This window comes from Choloepus didactylus, chromosome 3 (assembly GCF_015220235.1).
Source record: "Choloepus didactylus isolate mChoDid1 chromosome 3, mChoDid1.pri, whole genome shotgun sequence".
Lineage (NCBI taxonomy): Eukaryota > Metazoa > Chordata > Mammalia > Pilosa > Megalonychidae > Choloepus > Choloepus didactylus.
The window spans coordinates 130766684-130787846 of record NC_051309.1 but is presented as its reverse complement, the minus strand read 5'-3'; the positions used below and the strand labels follow the sequence as shown (position 1 = coordinate 130787846).

The 21163-nt window shown below is 43.2% G+C and overlaps 1 protein-coding gene across 4 annotated transcripts in view; it reads left to right on the top strand.

The window, feature by feature from the left end:
* Nucleotides 1-21163, top strand: part of PDE5A (phosphodiesterase 5A) — a 160244-nt gene that overhangs the window by 21641 nt on the left and 117440 nt on the right. For all 4 annotated transcript variants that reach the window (XM_037830561.1, XM_037830564.1, XM_037830562.1 and 1 more), the window contains exon 2: nucleotides 1422-2010. In XM_037830561.1, the coding sequence (XP_037686489.1) occupies nucleotides 1422-2010 (589 nt within the window). The remainder of the gene's footprint in view (nucleotides 1-1421; nucleotides 2011-21163) is intronic.

Genomic DNA, 21163 nt, shown 5'->3' with positions numbered 1-21163 from the left:
TTAAAGAGATCTTTAAATGGACTTTATAACTGTATCTGACACTTGGAATTATAAGTTAACCTGACAACATTTGTGTTATCTTTTATTTTCTTTTTTAAGCCATTGCATTCTAGATAGATATAATTTCAAGCAAATATATATTTAACAAACAACACATTGTTGTTCAAAATAAAATAATTAGGGGAACATCCTAGAAAATAAAATATTTAATGTCTGTATCCCAATACTCTCTCCAAAACAGTGCATTGTCAAAATTTTTAATCTCAGCTTGTTTGGTAAAAAATCAACCATGTCATTATAAATTAGAGATTGCACTGGTCTTATAATAAAAAGCCAGTTTCTGTTCTCTGAGGGTAAATTTGAGTTTTGGAAAAAGTCAAGTCTTTTGCATGAGATGTATAATTAAGTTGGCTATTTTTGTTTGTTATTTCATTTTTATTTATTTGTTTACTTTAGGAGAGGGATTAGTGAAAAAGGATATCTAACTTTTAGATGCAACTAATATTCTTATTTGGGTTATTAATTATCTCAGAAGTTAGTTTCAAAAGAAGACATTTAAAAAATATTTAAAGCACTGAATGTCTCCATCAATTGGTATAAGATTGCAGCTTTCCAAGGGGAATTATTTGAATTGAAAAGCATGCATTTGGTTGTGTATGATCTGTTTAAAAAAAAAGTCACCTACAGCTTAGGCTTTACCTGAAATAGGTTTCTTTCAGAGCAGGGCACATTAAAAACATAAATCATCTCACTTTTCTCAGAATGAATTTTTTAAATTAGGTACTCCCTACTTTCAGATTTTCCTCCTTTATATGAGGAGTAGATAATCCAGAAGAAAAGGATCATTTTTACTGTTAATATTTGTTGAACAAACATTATTAGTATTAACATTTACAGAAGTCTAAATCTTCCTGCCCACTAGATCAAATTGTTTATGTTTTCCATTTTCCCTTCTAAGTCTTTTTTTATCTATGTGTAGCAATACAGATATACCTATCTAAAATTAAATATATTAGCCAGCTAAATTTAGATAAATATTTGTTAATTTAAAAATTTACAACTTCCAAGGAAGTTATGTGTTTTAAGCTGCAAATTGACTTCCATATTTATGGATTCCTAAGACTAATGTCAAATTATTGTCTTTTAGTTAGATACAAACTGATTTTGAGAGAGGCAGGATTAATGTTTGTTGTGTTGTAAATCAGGTAGTCTATCAATATGTTTGGAAATCAGACATTATTAAAATGTTCGTTGGAGCAAATATCTTCTGCAGTTTTTCAGAATAAAATTGTCTTAAGTAAACCGTCTTGTTTTTATCAAATCGATTTGTTATTTTATTGGTTTACCATAAGGGATTGTTAGCAGTTTTCAGAGGCAGTATCCTTCCTCTTCTTAATGTGTCTGAATCTTCTGTTCTGCAGAGAAATGGTCAATGCATGGTTTGCTGAGAGAGTTCACACCATCCCTGTCTGCAAGGAAGGCATCAGAGGCCACACTGAATCTTGTTCTTGCCTCTCGCAGCAGAGTCCTCGGGCTGATAGCAGTGTCCCTGGAACACCAACCAGGAAAATCTCTGCTTCCGAATTTGACCGACCCCTTAGACCCATTGTTGTCAAGGATTCTGAGGGAACTGTGAGCTTCCTGTCTGACTCAGAAAAGAAGGAACAGATGCCTCTAACCCCTCGAAGGTTTGAGAATGATGAAGGGGATCAGTGCTCAAGACTCTTGGAATTAGTGAAAGATATTTCTAGTCATTTGGATGTCACAGCCTTATGTCACAAAATTTTCTTGCATATCCATGGACTCATCTCTGCTGACCGCTATTCCCTGTTCCTTGTCTGTGAGGACAGCTCCAATGACAAGTTTCTTATCAGCCGCCTCTTTGATGTTGCAGAAGGTTCAACACTGGAAGAAGCTTCAAATAACTGTATCCGCTTAGAGTGGAACAAAGGCATTGTGGGACACGTGGCAGCGCTCGGGGAGCCCTTGAACATCAAAGATGCGTATGAGGTAAACGGGGAACCACCAGGGCAGAGGTGGGGAGGGGGAGAGGCACTGGATAACTATTTTGAATGGTGGGGACATTTGAAACTGAAAAGAAGTAGGATAAATGAGGTGTAACTATTTGCATACTTAACTTAAAACTAGAATGTTTGGAAGAGCTTTTCTCATCTTTTAAATGTAAGGGTTTTGTCACTGGTGGTTGAATCAAGAATATGTGCCTGAGAGAAATCTTGTCTTGTTTCCTCCATGATAAGTTACGAGAGCTCATCTCATAGTTGGGTTCTCTCAGCTTCTTACTTCATTACTATAATACACCTATCTACTTTACTGCCATGTGAACTTCTGAGGATTTTGTTGAGATTTTACAGTGATAGGTTCAAAGACTATGGAGAAAACCACCAAACCATAGTCTTTTTTCATTCATTCAATTCATTGAATCATTTCATTCATTCAACTCCCATTGATATCAAAGTCTGATTTTATTTCCTTCTCTTTTTTCAATTCGTCTTTTTAAAAAATAAAGTTATGACTGTTTTTATAAAATGGGAAATAGTGCCCTAAAATATGTCAGTGGCAAGACGTGATATTTCTTCTACTTTTGCTACAACTAGTTATCCACAGGTCTTTAATTATGGACTTAAAAACTATAGTATAAAACATTAGGACTGTATATCATAGTGAACCCTATTGTAAACAATGTACTGTAGTCAGTAGTACAATTATAAAAATGTTCTTTCATGAATTATAACAAATGTACCACAACAATGCAAGGTGTTAACAATAGGGTGTTAAATGGAGAAAAAATACACTCTAATGTAAACTATGGACTATAGTTAATACTACAATTATAATATTGCTTCATCAGTTATAATAAAGGTACCACACTAATGCAAAGTGCTAGTAATGTTGGGGGGGGTACGTATGTGGGAACACTGTTATATTTTTTACATTATTTTTCTGCAAACCTATAACTTATCTAAGTAAAACAATTTTTTAAAAGGTTATATTATACACTTCTTCAAATTTTCAGTTTAAATTGATCCTTTTATTAATAAACTTATGGTTTGAAACAAAGCATCTTAGTTGAATGACACTTGGTATGTTTATGAGATATTTTTTAGCACCGTGATTGAACAGGTGGCGTACTCTTTGGTACACTGTAAAGGTTCAGTGGAAATCCCACCTCGCTTTTATGTCATTCGAGGGGTCATGGCTGTTTTAGTCATCCCTGTATTCCTGGTGACTAATACAGTATCTGGCGTATAGTCAGGTCTTAATAAACATTGGTTGAATGAAAATTATAGTAGATAAATTAAATAAATACAGTAGAAAGCAGATTATAATAGGTGCCATAGAAAATGTAGTGAATTCAGGGAAGCAGGAGATGACATCTAGTTGGGGAAATGGGGAAAGGTTTCTTTAAGGAGGCAGTGTCTGATAGGGACCCTGGAAAATAGTAAGATTTAATTAGCTTGAGATGTGTGCACACAGAGGTTCCAATATAAAGAGAAGTTTGAAGAAGATCAGGGAAATTGGAGTGTGTGGCTGTGGTTTGGAGATGTATGGGTAGTGCTCAGGGTATACATTGAAGAGCTATGGGACCAAGTCTGGGAGATTAAGTGGGGTCTTGAATGTCAGGCAGAGGTATACTTATTTGGTTCAAAGCCATGAGGAACAGTTGAGGATGGTTTGAAATGGAACCAGTATGATTCAAACTGTACTTTAGAAAGGCTAATGTTACACTGATCATAAAATGAATTCGAGGGAGCAATACTGGAAGCTGTGAGAATAGAAAATTGCTTTAATGGTCTTGGCATGAGGAAGTGAGGACCTGAACCAGGCTACTGAACTTAAAGATAAAAAGGAAGGAATGGATTTCAGATGAAAAGAGAAAATTTGCAGAACTTGGCAGTTAATAAGAAATGGAAGAGAGGGGAAAAGAGGCGTTGAAGAGGACCCAAGTCTTGAAGTTGGGTGAATGAATAATGGTTCTGGTGAGGAGTACTAAGGTGGCATTTGGGAAGAGATGTGATAGATCAGATAGGTAAACTCCTGAGACTTTTTTTTCTTTTGAATCCATTCTACTGAGAAGAAATGTGGTTTATGTAAGCAATTTATTCCTTTCTTGCTACTGTTTTGAAACATTTACTGATATTCATGGTAAATCTCCATGACCTCTTTGAGCTCTGTAGTAATGTCACAACATAGCAAACTCCAAGAGGATATTAAGGACACAGCTGAAGGATTGCTGCCAAATCTGCAGTACTCCCTTCCTGTCTTAAGTGACAGCTGGGTTTCCACCCTTCAGTGGCACTATAGTCCCAAGGATGATAGGACCATCCCAGCTTTGCTGGGAAAGCCTTCATTTGTCTCTGTGGTCCTAAGTCTTTCCAGCCTGAGAATTCTTCACTTGGATGCATTTTATTTAATCTGCTCATCATCTTGAACGTTTTGACAATCTATTTTTTGTTTTTCAGTTAATAATGATTTTATTCTTGTAGTACTCCATGAAAGAGGCCCAGTGTCCTTGATTTGCGTAAGTCCCAGGGGTGAAACCTCTTAGCCCGTGGACTCCTCATGTTGCCACTTCACCCTTGGCACCCTGGATCGGGGTTTACAATGGCCTTTACATCAGTTATTTTCGATCCCAGGAGTTTCATGAGCTGTTCTAGGGTTGATCTGTGACATCTTATTTACCTTTGTATTAACAGTGGAAGTCAGTTGACTAATGGGTAATTCATTAATCAGTCTTACCCATAAGTTCATTAATCAAAATATCATGTTCTTTCCTTCCGACTGGTAGTTTTTAGAAAAAAACTTCTATAAAAATGCCACTTAAATATAGTATTTCTTAAGCTTAGTTGACCATAGAATGTTTTAAATATTGTAAAGTAGCATTGGAAAACCAAAAGGTGCTCATGAAATCTAGTAATGTTCAGATTAAAGCCAAGGATAAATAATAGTTACATGGATAAATGGTCAAAATTTGATTCACTTTTTCAAACTTTGTAACAAAATGAAATACAGGCACACCTCAGCGATATTGCAAGTTCAGTTCCAGACCACTACAATAAAGAGGATATCACAGTAAAATAAGTCATACGAATTTTTTTGGGTTCTCAGAACATATAAAAGTTATGTTTACACCATACTGTAGTCTAAGTGTATAATAGCATTATGTCTAAAAAAACAATGTGGGCGGGGCAAGATGGCAGACTGGTGAGCTGTAAGTTTTAGTTACTCCTCCAGGAAAGTAGGTAAAAAGCCAGGAACTGCGTGGACTGGACACCACAGAGCAATCTGTCTTTGGGCATACTTCATACAACACTCATGAAAACGTGGAACTGCTGAGATCAGCGAAATCTGTAAGTTTTTGCGGCCAGGGGACCCGCGCCCCTCCCTGCCAGGCTCAGTCCTGGGGGAGGAGGGGCTGTCAGCTCCGGGAAGGAGAAGGGAGATCTGCAGTGGCTGCTCTTATCGGAAACTCATTCTACTGATTCAAACTCCAACCATAGATAGACTGAGACCAGACACCAGAGACTCTGAGAGCAGCCAGCCCACCAGAGAGGAGACAGGCATAGAAAAAAAACAACTCGAAAAACTCCAAAATAAAAGCAGAGGATTTTTGGAGTTCTGGTGAACACAGAAAGGGGAAGGGCGGAGCTCAGGCCTTGAGGCGCATATGCAAATCCCGAAGCAAAGCTGATCTCTCTGCCCTGTGGACCTTTCCTTAATGGCCCTGGTTGCTTTCTCTATTAGCATTTCAATAACCCATTAGATCTCTGAGGAGGGCCGTTTTTTTTTTTTTTTTTTTTTTTTAAATCCTTTTTTCTTTTTCTAAAACAATTACTCTAAGAAGCCCAATACAGAAAGCTTCAAAGAATTGCAATTTGGGCACGTCAAGTCAAGAGCAGAACTAAGAGAGCTCTGAGACAAAAGGCAATAATCCAGTGGCTGAGAAAATTCACTAAACATCACAACTTCCCAAGAAAAGGGGGGTGTCTGCTCACAGCCACCATCCTGGTGGACAGGAAACACTCCTGCCCATCACCAGCCCCATAGCCCAGAGCTGCCCCAGACAACCCAGTGTGACGGAAGTGCTTCAAATAACAGGCACACACCACAAAACTGGGCGTGGTCATTAGCCTTCCCTGCAACCTCAGCTGAATGTCCCAGAGCTGGGAAGGTGGAGCAGTGTGAATTAACAAAGCCCCATTCAGCCATCATTTCAGCAGACTGGGAGCCTCCCTACACAGCCCAGCAGCCCAGAACTGCCCTGGGGGGACGGCACTCACCTGTGACATAGCACAGTCATCCCTCAACAGAGGACCCGGGGTGCACAGCCTGGAAGAGGGGCCCACTTGCAAGTCTCAGGAGCCATACGCCAATACCAAAGACTTGTGGGTCAGTGGCAGAGACAAACTGTGGCAGGACTGAACTGAAGGACTAGACTATTGCAGCAGCTTTAAAACTCTAGGATGATCAGGGAGATTTGATTGTTAGGGCCACCCCCCCTCCCCGACTGCCCAGAAACACGCCCCACATACAGGGCAGGCAACACCAACTACACACGCAAGCTTGGTACACCAATTGGGCCCCACAAGACTCACTCCCCCACTCACCAAAAAGGCTAAGCAGGGGAGAACTGGCTTGTGGAGAACAGGTGGCTCGTGGACGCCACCTGCTGGTTAGTTAGAGAAAGTGTACTCCACGAAGCTGTAAATCTGATAAATTAGAGATAAGGACTTCAATAGGTCTACAAACCCTAAAAGAACCCTATCAAGTTCAGCAAATGCCACGAGGCCAAAAACAACAGAAAATTATAAAGCATATGAAAAAACCAGACGATATGGATAACCCAAGCCCAAGCACCCAAATCAAAAGACCAGAAGACACACAGCACCTAGAGCAGCTACTCAAAGAACTAAAGATGAACAATGAGACCATAGTACGGGATATGAAGGAAATCAAGAAGACCCTAGAAGAGCATAAAGAAGACATTGCAAGACTAAATAAAAAAATGGATGATCTTATGGAAATTAAAGAAACTGTTGACCAAATTAAAAAGATTCTGGACACTCATAGTACAAGACTAGAGGAAGTTGAACAACGTATCAGTGACCTGGAAGATGACAGAATGGAAAATGAAAGCATAAAAGAAAGAATGGGGAAAAAAATTGAAAAACTCGAAATGGACCTCAGGGATATGATAGATAATATGAAACGTCCAAATATAAGACTCATTGGTGTCCCAGAAGGGGAAGAAAAGGGTAAAGGTCTAGGAAGAGTATTCAAAGAAATTGTTGGGGAAAACTTCCCAAATCTTCTAAACAACATAAATACACAAATCATAAATGCTCAGCGAACTCCAAATAGAATAAATCCAAAAAAACCCACTCCGAGACATATACTGATCACACTGTCAAACATAGAAGAGAAGGAGCAAGTTCTGAAAGCAGCAAGAGAAAAGCAATTCACCACATACAAAGGAAACAGCATAAGACTAAGTAGTGACTACTCAGCAGCCACCATGGAGGCGAGAAGGCAGTGGCACGATATATTTAAATTTCTGAGTGAGAGGATTTTCCAGCCAAGAATACTTTATCCAGCAAAGCTCTCCTTCAAATTTGAGGGAGAGCTTAAATTTTTCACAGACAAACAAATGCTGAGAGAATTTGCTAACAAGAGACCTGCCCTACTGGAGATACTAAAGGGAGCCCTACAGACAGAGAAACAAAGACAGGACAGAGAGACTTGGAGAAAGGTTCAGTACTAAAGAGATTCGGTTTGGGTACAATAAAGGATATTAATAGAGAGAGGGAAAAATATGGCAAACATAAACCAAAGGATAAGATGGCCGATTCAAGAAATGCCTTCACGGTTTTAACGTTGAATGTAAATGGATTAAACTCCCCAATTAAAAGATATAGATTCGCAGAATGGATCAAAAAAAATGAACCATCAATATGTTGCATACAAGAGACTCATCTTAGACACAGGGACACAAAGAAACTGAAAGTGAAAGGATGGAAAAAAATATTTCATGCAAGCTACAGCCAAAAGAAAGCAGGTGTAGCAATATTAATCTCAGATAAAATAGACTTCAAATGCAGGGATGTTTTGAGAGGCAAAGAAGGCCACTACATACTAATAAAAGGGGCAATTCAGCAAGAAGAAATAACAATCGTAAATGTCTATGCACCCAATCAAGGTGCCACAAAATACATGAGAGAAACACTGGCAAAACTAAAGGAAGCAATTGATGTTTCCACAATAATTGTGGGAGACTTCAACACATCACTCTCTCCTATAGATAGATCAACCAGACAGAAGACCAATAAGGAAATTGAAAACCTAAACAATCTGATAAATGAATTAGATTTAACAGACATATACAGGACATTACATCCCAAATCACCAGGATACACATACTTTTCTAGTGCTCACGGAACTTTCTCCAGAATAGATCATATGCTGGGACATAAAACAAGCCTCAATAAATTTAAAAAGATTGAAATTATTCAAAGCACATTCTCTGACCACAATGGAATACAATTAGAAGTCAATAACCATCAGAGACTTAGAAAATTCACAAATACCTGGAGGTTAAACAACACACTCCTAAACAATCAGTGGGTTAAAGAAGAAATAGCAAGAGAAATTGCTAAATATATAGAGACGAATGAAAATGAGAACACAACATACCAAAACCTATGGGATGCAGCAAAAGCAGTGCTAAGGGGGAAATTTATAGCACTAAACGCATATATTAAAAAGGAAGAAAGAGCCAAAATCAAAGAACTAATGGATCAACTGAAGAAGCTAGAAAATGAACAGCAAACCAATCCTAAACCAAGTACAAGAAAAGAAATAACAAGGATTAAAGCAGAAATAAATGACATAGAGAACAAAAAAACAATAGAAAGGATAAATATCACCAAAAGTTGGTTCTTTGAGAAGATCAACAAGATTGACAAGCCCCTAGCTAGACTGACAAAATCAAAAAGAGAGAAGACCCATATAAACAAAATAATGAATGAAAAAGGTGACATAACTGCAGATCCTGAAGAAATTAAAAAAATTATAAGAGGATATTATGAACAACTGTATGGCAACAAACTGGAGAATGTAGAAGAAATGGACAATTTCCTGGAAACATATGAACAACCTAGACTGACCAGAGAAGAAATAGAAGACCTCAACCAACCCATCACAAGCAAAGAGATCCAATCAGTCATCAAAAATCTTCCCACAAATAAATGCCCAGGGCCAGATGGCTTCACAGGGGAATTCTACCAAACTTTCCAGAAAGAACTGACACCAATCTTACTCAAACTCTTTCAAAACATTGAAAAAAATGGAACACTACCTAACTCATTTTATGAAGCTAACATCAATCTAATACCAAAACCAGGCAAAGATGCTACAAAAAAGGAAAACTACCGGCCAATCTCCCTAATGAATATAGATGCAAAAATCCTCAACAAAATACTTGCAAATCGAATCCAAAGACACATTAAAAAATCATACACCATGACCAAGTGGGGTTCATTCCAGGCATGCAAGGATGGTTCAACATAAGAAAAACAATCAATGTATTACAACACATTAAAAACTCGAAAGGGAAAAATCAATTGATCATCTCAATAGATGCTGAAAAAGCATTTGACAAAATCCAACATCCCTTTTTGATAAAAACACTTCAAAAGGTAGGAATTGAAGGAAACTTCCTCAACATGATAAAGAGCATATATGAAAAACCCACAGCCAGCATAGTACTCAATGGTGAGAGACTGAAAGCCTTCCCTCTAAGATCAGGAACAAGACAAGGATGCCCGCTGTCACCACTGTTATTCAACATTGTGCTGGAAGTGCTAGCCAGGGCAATCTGGCAAGACAAAGAAATAAAAGGCATCCAGATTGGAAAAGAAGAAGTAAAACTGTCATTGTTTGCAGATGATATGATCTTATATCTAGAAAACCCTGAGAAATCAACGATACACCTACTAGAGCTAATAAACAAATTTAGCAAAGTAGCGGGATACAAGATTAATGCACATAAGTCAGTAATGTTTCTATATGCTAGAAATGAACAAACTGAAGAGACACTCAAGAAAAAGATACCATTTTCAATAGCAACTAAAAAAATCAAGTACCTAGGAATCAACTTAACCAAAGATGTAAAAGACCTATACAAAGAAAACTACATAACTCTACTAAAAGAAATAGAAGGGGACCTTAAAAGATGGAAAAATATTCCATGTTCATGGATAGGAAGGCTAAATGTCATTAAGATGTCAATTCTACCCAAACTCATCTACAGATTCAATGCAATCCCAATCAAAATTCCAACAACCTACTTTGCACACTTGGAAAAGCTAGTTATCAAATTTATTTGGAAAGGGAAGATGCCTCGAATTGCTAAAGACACTCTAAAAAAGAAAAACGAAGTGGGAGGACTTACACTCCCTGACTTTGAAGCTTATTATAAAGTCACAGTTGCCAAAACAGCATGGTACTGGCACAAAGATAGACATATAGATCAATGGAATCGAATTGAGAATTCAGAGATAGACCCTCAGATCTATGGCCGACTGATCTTTGATAAGGCACCCAAAGTCACCGAACTGAGCCATAATGGTCTTTTCAACAAATGGGGCTGGGAGAGTTGGATATCCATATCCAAAAGAATGAAAGAGGACCCCTACCTCACCCCCTACACAAAAATTAACTCAAAATGGACCAAAGATCTCAATATAAAAGAAAGTACCATAAAACTCCTAGAAGATAATGTAGGAAAACATCTTCAAGACCTTGTATTAGGAGGCCACTTCCTAGACTTTACACCCAAAGCACAAGCAACAAAAGAGAAAATAGATAAATGGGAACTCCTCAAGCTTAGAAGTTTCTGCACCTCAAAGGAATTTCTCAAAAAGGTAAAGAGGCAGCCAACTCAATGGGAAAAAATTTTTGGAAACCATGTATCTGACAAAAGACTGATATCTTGCATATATAAAGAAATCCTACAACTCAATGACAATAGTACAGTCGACCCAATTATAAAATGGGCAAAAGATATGAAAAGACAGTTCTCTGAAGATGAAATACAAATGGCCAAGAAACACATGAAAAAATGTTCAGCTTCACTAGCTATTAGAGAGATGCAAATTAAGACCACAATGAGATACCATCTAACACCGGTTAGAATGGCTGCCATTAAACAAACAGGAAACTACAAATGCTGGAGGGGATGTGGAGAAATTGGAACTCTTATTCATTGTTGGTGGGACTGTATAATGGTTCAGCCACTCTGGAAGTCAGTCTGGCGGTTCCTTAGAAAACTAGATATAGAGCTACCATTCGATCCAGCGATTGCACTTCTCGGTATATACCCGGAAGATCGGAAAGCAGTGACACGAACAGATATCTGCACGCCAATGTTCATAGCAGCATTATTCACAATTGCCAAGAGATGGAAACAACCCAAATGTCCTTCAACAGATGAGTGGATAAATAAAATGTGGTATATACACACGATGGAATACTACGCGGCAGTAAGAAGGAACGATCTGGTGAAACATATGACAACATGGATGAACCTTGAAGACATAATGCTGAGCGAAATAAGCCAGGCACAAAAAGAGAAATATTATATGCTACCACTAATGTGAACTTTGAAAAATGTAAAACAAATGGTTTATAATGTAGAATGTAGGGGAACTAGCAGTAGAGAGCAATTAAGGAAGGGGGAACAATAATCCAAGAAGAACAGATAAGCTATTTAACGTTCTGGGGATGCCCAGAAATGACTATGGTCTGTTAATTTCTGATGGATGTAGTAGGAACAAGTTCACTGAAATGTTGCTATATTATGTAACTTTCTTGGGGTAAAGTAGGAACATGTTGGAAGTTAAGCAGTTATCTTAGGTTAGTTGTCTTTTTCTTACTCCCTTGTTATGGTCTCTTTGAAATGTTCTTTTATTGTATGTTTGTTTTCTTTTTAACTTTTTTTTCATACAGTTGATTTAAAAAAGAAGGTAAAGTTAAAAAAAAAAAAAAGAAAGAAAGAAGACAAACAAGGGAAAAAAAAAAAAAAAGATGTAGTGCCCCCTTGAGGAGCCTGTGGAGAATGCAGGGGTATTCGCCTACCCCACCTCCATGGCTGCTAACATGACCACAGACATAGGGGACTGGTGGTTTGATGGGTTGAGCCCTCTACCATAAGTTTTACCCTTGGGAAGACGGTTGCTGCAAAGGAGAGGCTAGGCCTCCCTGTATTTGTGCCTAAGAGTCTCCTCCTGAATGCCTCTTTGTTGCTCAGATGTGGCCCTCTCTCTCTGGCTAAGCCAACTTGAAAGGTGAAATCACTGCCCTCCCCCCTACGTGGGATCAGACACCCAGGGAAGTGAATCTCCCTGGCAACGTGGAATATGACTCCCGGGGAGGAATGTAGACCCGGCATCGTAGGATGGAGAACATCTTCTTGACCAAAAGGGGGATGTGAAAGGAAATGAAATAAGCTTCAGTGGCAGAGAGATTCCAAAACGAGTCGAGAGATCACTCTGGTGGGCACTCTTACGCACACTTTAGACAACCTTTTTTAGGTTCTAAAGAATTGGGGTAGCTGGTGGTGGATACCTGAAACTATTAAACTACAACCCAGAACCCATGAATCTCGAAGACACTTGTATAAAAATGTAGCTTATGAGGGGTGACAATGGGATTGGGAAAGCCATAAGGACCAAACTCCACTTTGTCTAGTTTATGGATGGATGTGTAGAGAAGTAGGGGAAGGAAACAAACAGACAAAGGTACCCAGTGTTCTTTTTTACTTCAATTGCTCTTTTTCACTCTAATTATTATTCTTGTTATTTTTGTGTGTGTGCTAATGAAGGTGTCAGGGATTGATTTAGGTGATGAATGTACAACTATGTAATGGTACTGTAAACAATCGAAAGTACAATTTGTTTTGTATGACTGCGTGGTATGTGAATATATCTCAATAAAATGATGATTTAAAAAAAAAAAAAAAAAAAGGGGCATGATTCATAGGAGTTCAAAATCTGGTTATATGTAAGGGGGCTAATGCAAAATAATGTTGCCTGACACAGTATAGCAATATTATCTGATCAGTGAAAAAAATTGGTACAACATGTTTAAATGAACATAATGTGAGCCTAAATGGTGAGAAGACCGGTGAGTGCCTAGTGCTGGTCCTGCTTATCCAAGTCTACAGTAGAAAATAAAGCTTTAAAAGAAGGGGAGGCTTATGGATGAGGCCAGCACCCCCAAGCTACCCTGCACAGTGAGAAATGGCAGAGAACTGATGCCAGCTAGTAGCATACAAAATACCTTTTCTCAGTCTATAAAATGAACAACCTCAAAATATAGACACCACCACCTCACCCACATTAGATGGCCATCATTAAAGAAATGGAAAATAAATGTTGGTGAGTATGTGGAAAAATAGGAACCCTTGTGCATTGCTGTTGGGAATGTAAAATGGTGCACCCTCTGTGAAAAAGTTTTGTGGTTTCTCAAAAAGTTAAACATAGAATTACCATTTGACCCAGCAATTCTACTCCATATACTCAAAACTATTGAAAACAGGGATTCAAACAGATAAGAGTACACCATTGTTCACAGCAGCATTATATAGCCAAAAGGTAGAAACAACCCGTGTCCTTCAACAGATGAGTAGATAGACAGATGTAGTACATACACACAATGGAATACTATTCAGCCATGAAAAGGAATAAAGTTCTGACACATACTACAACATGATGAAACTTGAAAGCATTATGCTAAGTGAAATGAGACACAAAAGGACAAATATTGTATTTTTCCATGTATATGCAATGTCTAGAATAAACAAATTCATAGAAACTGAAAGAAGATTAGAGGTAGGAATGACTGTTTTCGTTTCCTAGATGCTAAAACAAATACTGTCCGGCGCTTTCTCCGCCTCGCCTCGAGTCCTCGGTCGGCCGGCGATGGGGACCAGAGAGATAAGGGGAGAGAGGGTGCGGACAATGTCTTACCCGACGCACTCGTGATCACTCTGGACTCGCAGCAGTGAAGCATGTAGGCTTTTAATGGAACTAGGCAATCATCCTCTTTACAGGTTCCGCCCGGGGCAAGACGCCTCGGGGGAGAACAACCTCGATGCGGCCGTCAGGCGCGGCTCCTTGTGGGCTGTCTCCCCGAGCTCTGCCCGGGAACTTTCTTATAAACCTTACGTATATCCAATGGGCAAACGCCACGCATACAAGCATGATTGGTGAATACAGAGGGTTGTCACATACATCACAAAGCGGAAGCAGGATGTGGGCGCCATCTTTGCACCACTCGATGGGCGGGGGGAACTCAAGGGCAGGCTGCAGCTTGTCTACTAGGCCTAATCCGGAATGTGGCTGCTCACATCTCCCCCTTTTTGTTTTTATTTTGATGCCCCAGTGTCTCCAGTGATGAATGTGCTCCCGTGGACCTAGATGGCCCACAACGTATGTTTTGGTGCTTTGGGGAGTCTGGACTAGGTCCCGGCCATACTGCGGCGGGGCCTCTGGCACCGACCAGAATGCTCACTTCATATAGAGACCGGAGAGCCCATGAGCTGGAAACCATGTGGCTCTCCTTGCAGTACTCAGTCTCGCAACTGGGGGACAAGAGGGTTAGGAGAACGGTAGCCAGTGTCGAGGGCGTCACTAGGTGTCTCTGTGCAATGGCAGGGGTCCCGTCTGGCCACAACTAGGACTCTGCCCAAGAGATCTACCTGAGACAAAAATAGGATCACTGGTGCCGATTATTTATATCCGGGATTTTGCCAAATACTTAGCTGCGAACCTTGCCCCCAAATGCCCCGCTTCGAGTGGTTGGGATGGGTGCTGGGCAGAGGGACTATAGTCATCAGGAGGGTTACAGGCAGAGGACATGGCCATCATGGCGGTAACGCGCAATTGCTGCTGTTTTTGAAACAGACGCTCCAGCAAGCTCTTAACAATGATCAAACCTACTAACAACCCCACAGCAAGGAGAACCCAGTTCGTCAGATTAGGCCAGGAGAGCCAGGATGTGACTGTGCTCCACAACTCCCCCAGTTTTTCCTTTAAAGTAGACAGATCGAATGTCACGGGCTGTAACTTAATGCCCCCGATTCTATCTAGACTGGACTCCACCTGCAGGGTAAGATTCTGAAATTCAGGGAGATAAGTATTCTTCAGCCAATCAGAGATCTTTTGAATATTAACAGTTGTGTTGGCTCTGGTAGGAGTGACACAGATTTTTGACCAGAGCCATCGGGCATCACATGCTTGCCCAATCACTTCCCAGAGCACGTCTATCTCTTGGCCGAGTTCCTGTATCTCAAGCTGCAGGCTTTGAATGGCCTGTGAATTCAGTTGCAACATTTTGCCGTGGGCCTGTATAGCCTTTCGAGTGGCGTTGGCAAGTTCGTTAACACTTTCCATGGTTAAGGCGAGTTCCCCGGTAGAGAGGGACAAACCAGGAGGGAAAAAGGTTCAATATCCCAGGCCCTCTTCCCGGGCTGTTGGGGAGTGGTTGGCGCCACCGACATCATCTGACCGCTCATTACGCGAGTCGAGGGCTGGATCCAACAGGTCACGTTGGGGGTTCGACGACTTATCCGGCTGCAGTTCTTTGGTATTCTCAGGCGGCTGCACGGTTCTCACCAATCTCTCCGGCACCCACACTGGCTGACGTCCTAGTTCCTGGGGAAAGACACAAACAGAGCCTCTGGCCCAGCTGAGCACTGGGTCAGGGCCTTTCCACTGCCCCGTTAAAACATCCTTCCAGCGGACCAGGCCTCTATGTAGAGGACCTGGGGTGGTATGTTGCAGGGCAGGTGTCATGGTCGATGTGTTTTCATTTAAATAATTGTATGTAAATAGGGCGGCAGACAATTGGGCCCTGGGGGACAGACCATGACCTATTCCCCCCTTTTGCTTTTGTAATAATTCTTTAATGGTTCTATGCGCTCTCTCGATGATACCTTGCCCCTGAGGGTTGTATGGGATGCCATGTTTTAGGTGAACTTCCATAACATCACAAAATTTTTGGAAAGCCTTGCTGACGTAAGCCGGTCCATTGTCTGTTTTCAAAGTTTTTGGCTTGCCCCACGTTGCCCAAGCTGCAAGGCAATGCGCAATAACCTGATGGACCTTTTCCCCTGTCTCGGCAGAGGCAAACATCACCTGAGAACAGGTATCAATTGACACATGCAAGTACTTGACCCTACCAAACTCGGCAAAATGAGTAACATCCATCTGCCAAATGTCTCCCGGGATGAGACCCCTAGGGTTTACTCCTATTGAGGGGATAGCTTTTCGAGTGACACAATTTCCACAGGCTCGGACTATGTCTCTAGCTATTGCTCGTGGTATCTTAAACCGCCTAGCCAGGGTACCCGCGTTGATGTGGAACCTGTGATGGAATTCTCGGGCTAGTTGGCAAGGCGTCAGTGCAGGAAAGACATGTGGCTGCCGAGTAGCCATATCTACTAAATGGTTACCGCGTGCCATGGGGCCAGGTAAGCCCGTATGAGCCCTAATATGAACTATATGAAAGGGGTGCTGTCTCGCGAGAATCGCCTTCTGAAGCTCGAGAAAGAAGGTGCTTACTGTGGAGGAACCCTTTATAATGCCCACGACTTCCAAAATTTGCAGAGAATTAACAACATAGATGGAATCAGAGACAATATTCAGGGGGTCTGGAAACTCTTTCAAAACCGTGGAGACGACCTGCAGTTCGACCCACTGAGGTTTGAGTGGCTGAAAAAGAACAGTTTTGGGAGCATCTCCTTCCACACAATATGCTCCTATACCCGAGCTGGAACCATCAGTGTACACAGTGAGAGCGCCTTTAATTGGTCTAGGCGACGTGACCCTGGGAAAAATCACCGGGTGTCGGGTGACAAACTGTAGAAGGGGGTCTTTGGGGTACTGATTATTGATACATCCCGAAAAGGTGCATCGGAGAATGGCCCATTGATCTATACACCCAGTAAGCACCTCAAGTTGCTGAGAAGAGTAAGGCACCCTGAGGTTTTTGGGCTGCAGACCAAAATGTTGCACCGCCTGTCTAATGGCTTGTAGGGCCAGTTCGGCGACTGCAGTGGGATAATGCTCTAAGATCTTTTTAGGGGAAACTCCGGGGTGGATCCAGAGTAATGGTCCTTGCTGCCACAGCACCGCGGTGGGCTGTGAGTCTGTCGGTAGAAGGCAGACATCAAAGGGTTCGTTGGGGTTCACTCTTTTCAATGCAGCATTGCTGAGCGCTCGCTCTACTCGGTACAAGGACTGCTTCGCCGCAGGGGTGAGGTGTCTAGGCGAGGTTAGATCCGGGTCCCCTTTCAGCAAGTCGAATAAGGGCATTAAATCTGCATTGGGTAATTTCAAATACGGGCGGATCCAGGTTATGTCCCCCATAAGCTTCTGCATATCATTTAGGGTATGAATCCTATCTACTCTGAGTGTAACCTTCTGGGGTGAAATGTGGGTAGGGGTGAGTCTTGCTCCTAAAAAGGTGACAAGCTCGGTCATTTGTATTTTTTCCGGGGCCACTACTAAGTTGGCCTCTCGGAGTGTTAGAATTAAATGTGCTAATGCGGTCTTGAGGAGGTCTACCTTTCCATGGGTCAACAGGATGTCATCCATGTAATGGAGGATCCTCACATGGGGAAAAAGCTGACGGGTACTGACTAGTTTTTCGGCCACGTACAGCTGACACATAGTAGGGCTATTAGCCATACCTTGAGGCAGAACCGTCCATTCAAAACGACGGCAGGGCTCCCCCTGATTTAGGGAGGGCACTGTGAAAGCAAATTTTGAGGTATCCTCGGGGTGAAGTGGGATAGAAAAGAAGCAATCTCTAATGTCTATGACTACAATAGGCCACCGCTCTGGCAGAGTTGAGAGGAGGGGCAACCCCATCTGGACAGGTCCTAGAGGCTCCATGCAACTATTGATGGCCCTCAGATCATGTAATAGCCTCCACGCACCTGATTTTTTCTTAATGACAAAGATAGGGGTGTTCCAGGGAGACGTGGAAGGAACGATGTGCCCCTTCTCCAACTGATCTGACACCACAGCGTGCAACGCTGAAAGTTTTTCCTGAGGTAAGGGCCACTGAGGTACCCAGACTGGGACCTTAACTTTCCATGTTAACTTTATGGGTGTAGGCGGGTATGCACCCTCAGTGGCCCCTAGGAAAAACCCAAGCCTCATCTACCGGGGTCAGGGTCAGTCTGAACGGGCTTCACGCGCCCTTGCAAGGAGGCTCCCAGCCCCCTGCCCGGGACATATCCCATTCTATTCAGCAACTGTTTAGAAGTTGGAGAGTAACCAGTGGTTAAAGTCACGTCCATTTGAGCTAGAATATCTCTTCCCCATAACGAAACAGGCAGGGCCAGCACATAAGGCTGAAAACTGCCTTGATGCCCTTCCTCATCCTCCCAATGGAGAGTAATGGCGCTCACCATGGGCGCTGAGATTTGGCCGATCCCTCTGATGGTGTCTTCCGCTTGGTTCGTTGGCCAAGCGGGGGGCCAATCTTGCTGTCTTATAATCGACCTATCTGCTCCGGTATCTAACAGACCTAGGAAGGCTCGGCCTTGCACTTTAAGAGTCAGCATGGGTCGAGACTCCAGGGACATTTGAAGACCCTCAAAAACCTCTCCGGAGGATCCAAATCCTTTATTCCCCCTCTGTCCTGGCTTGCTTGGAAAGACTGAATGCAGGCTGGGCAAAAGCAGAAGCTGCGCCAACTTATCACCCTCTGCAATGACCAGAGTACCCTGCAGAGACTGTACCATAATCTGGACATGGCCTGTGAAATCTGAGTCTACAATACCTGGTATAACTGTTAACCCTTTTAGGGCTGTGGATGCTCTCCCTATTAAGAGCCCCACCGTTCCTGCTGGTAAGGGCCCCTTGAAAGAGGTCCCCACCAATTGGACTCCCATAGCTGGGGTTAGTACGAGCCCGGAGGTGGCACGGAGGTCCAATCCTGCTGATCCGGGAGATGCGCGGGTCTGGATGGGAGCCGCATCGCCCGCTGGTGTGTTTGGGGGCCCACCGCAAGGGTGGACCCCCTCTGCCCGTTTTTTGAATCCTGTTCGGGGCGGCCAGAAAGGCGTACTCCCTGCGCGCTGAAGACTGACTTACAGTCCTCTGCGCGATGAGGCCCCTTGTAGCAGCGGCCGCACAGCTTAATGGCCGCACGCGGTCCGCGGAGGTGCTGAACGGCAGGCGGTTGATCTTTATTGGGGCAGTCTCTCTTAAAATGACCGGGCTGGCCACAGCCATAGCATCTTTTTGGCTTTACCTCTAAAGCTCTGGGGTCCTTTGTGTTTACTTGTAAGGAGCTGGCTAACATAGCAGCCAGCCCCGCATTAGTTAACGGGCTGCCAGCGTCCCTGCAAAGCCGAACCCACTCTGTCAAGCTCTTTCCCTTATTCTGTGCCAGGATAACCTTGCACTCCTTATTGCATTGCTCAAAAATCATCTGCTTAACCACAGTTTCTGCAACCATTGGATCTGAGAAAATCCTCTCAGCCGCAGTCTGCATTTTCGCTACAAAATCTACAAAAGGTTCTGTGGGACCCTGGTGTATGCCGCTAAGCGAAGCCTGCGCCTCTCCTTCCCCTGTCAATTTTTTCCAAGCCCCTATGAAACAGCGAAAAATTTGGGCATAAACCTCCTGGGGGTATCCTGTCTGATTCTGGGCGTGAGCACCTTTCCCTAAAAGCATATCCGCATTCCACCCGCCGTGCCTTGCCACAGCGTTTCTTGCGGCTTGTTCCTCAGCTAACTCCTCAAACCACGCCTTCCAATCGATAAACCTGCCAGGAGGCAAGCAAGAGCGAGCCAGCTGAAGGATATCTGCAGGTGTATGATTTAGGGCGGAGAGGTTTTCAACCATATTCAGGGTGTAAGGGGCGTTAGGGCCGTACTGATGGACGGCTTGCCTCAGCTCCTTCAAGAGCTTGTAATCATAGGGTTCATGATTACGAGCTTGCTGATTGATAATGACTGGGAACATCTCGGAGGCTGGTTCGGGTTCATTGAGCAGCGGTCGGTAGCCGCCCAGAACGCCAAAAGGTCTGAATGTGGTGAAAAGGCTCCACCTCCAAAAATGCCTCCTATTGGGTGAAGGGTGCGGAGGATCCGCGTAATCGGGTGGGGATTCTGGGCATTGCACGGGAGGGCCAGGGTATCTACTCGGCATGACCGCTAGAGGGAGCTCTCTATACGGGCCCTTTACGGAACCACCGAAACCGTCCACCGGATGCAGGTGCATCCTCAGGGGCGCAGCAGCCGTTGGTGGTGGGGCGGAGGGCTGCGTGGGTGAAACAGGAGGTCCCTCTAGATCAATCAGCGGAGGCGCTTCCGGCCCTTCGTCTGCCTCACTCTCAGATCCTGAGTCAGAATTATCAGAACTAGTATCCGACTCCGGCGGCTTGCCCTTATGGGAGCCCTCCGCAGACGAAACAGACTGAGCCTCTTGGAGTGCATGTCGCGCCTGCAACAAGGCAGTGGGCGTAGTTAGGCCAGTGGCTGATTCTAACTCAAGTACTGCACGAACAGTCTCCCATATTGGGACTAGAATCGGGTCCAAACAAACACCCGTTTGGCGCGCTCGGTCTATATCATGACCAAGTTTCATCCACGAGGGCAGATTAAGGCTGCCGGAACAAGGAAACCAGGGGGCAAAAGTGGCCACATCATCAAAAAATCGCTGGAGAGAGCTTCTCTTAACTGAGATACCCCACTGTTTCAAAAGGGTCTTTAAGGGGGTTAGTAGGGGTGAACTCCCGGACTGCCCCATGCTTGCAGCCGGCACTGTCTTGTAATCACTCGGAGAGCTCTTCCGAGTCCCCGGGGCTACCTGAACGCCCACGGGCCCTAGTCCTCGCATGGAAAGGGGGTGCTTACCTTCTCGCGGTGATCAGTCGCGGAGGTCAAACCACGGATCCCGGGAGCACGTCTCCGTCGGGGCGAGGGGAACGCAAATGAGGTTGCGGGTTCGAAGTTCCCCGTACGGGCCACCACTTGTCCGGCGCTTTCTCCGCCTCGCCTCGAGTCCTCGGTCGGCCGGCGATGGGGACCAGAGAGATAAGGGGAGAGAGGGTGCGGACAATGTC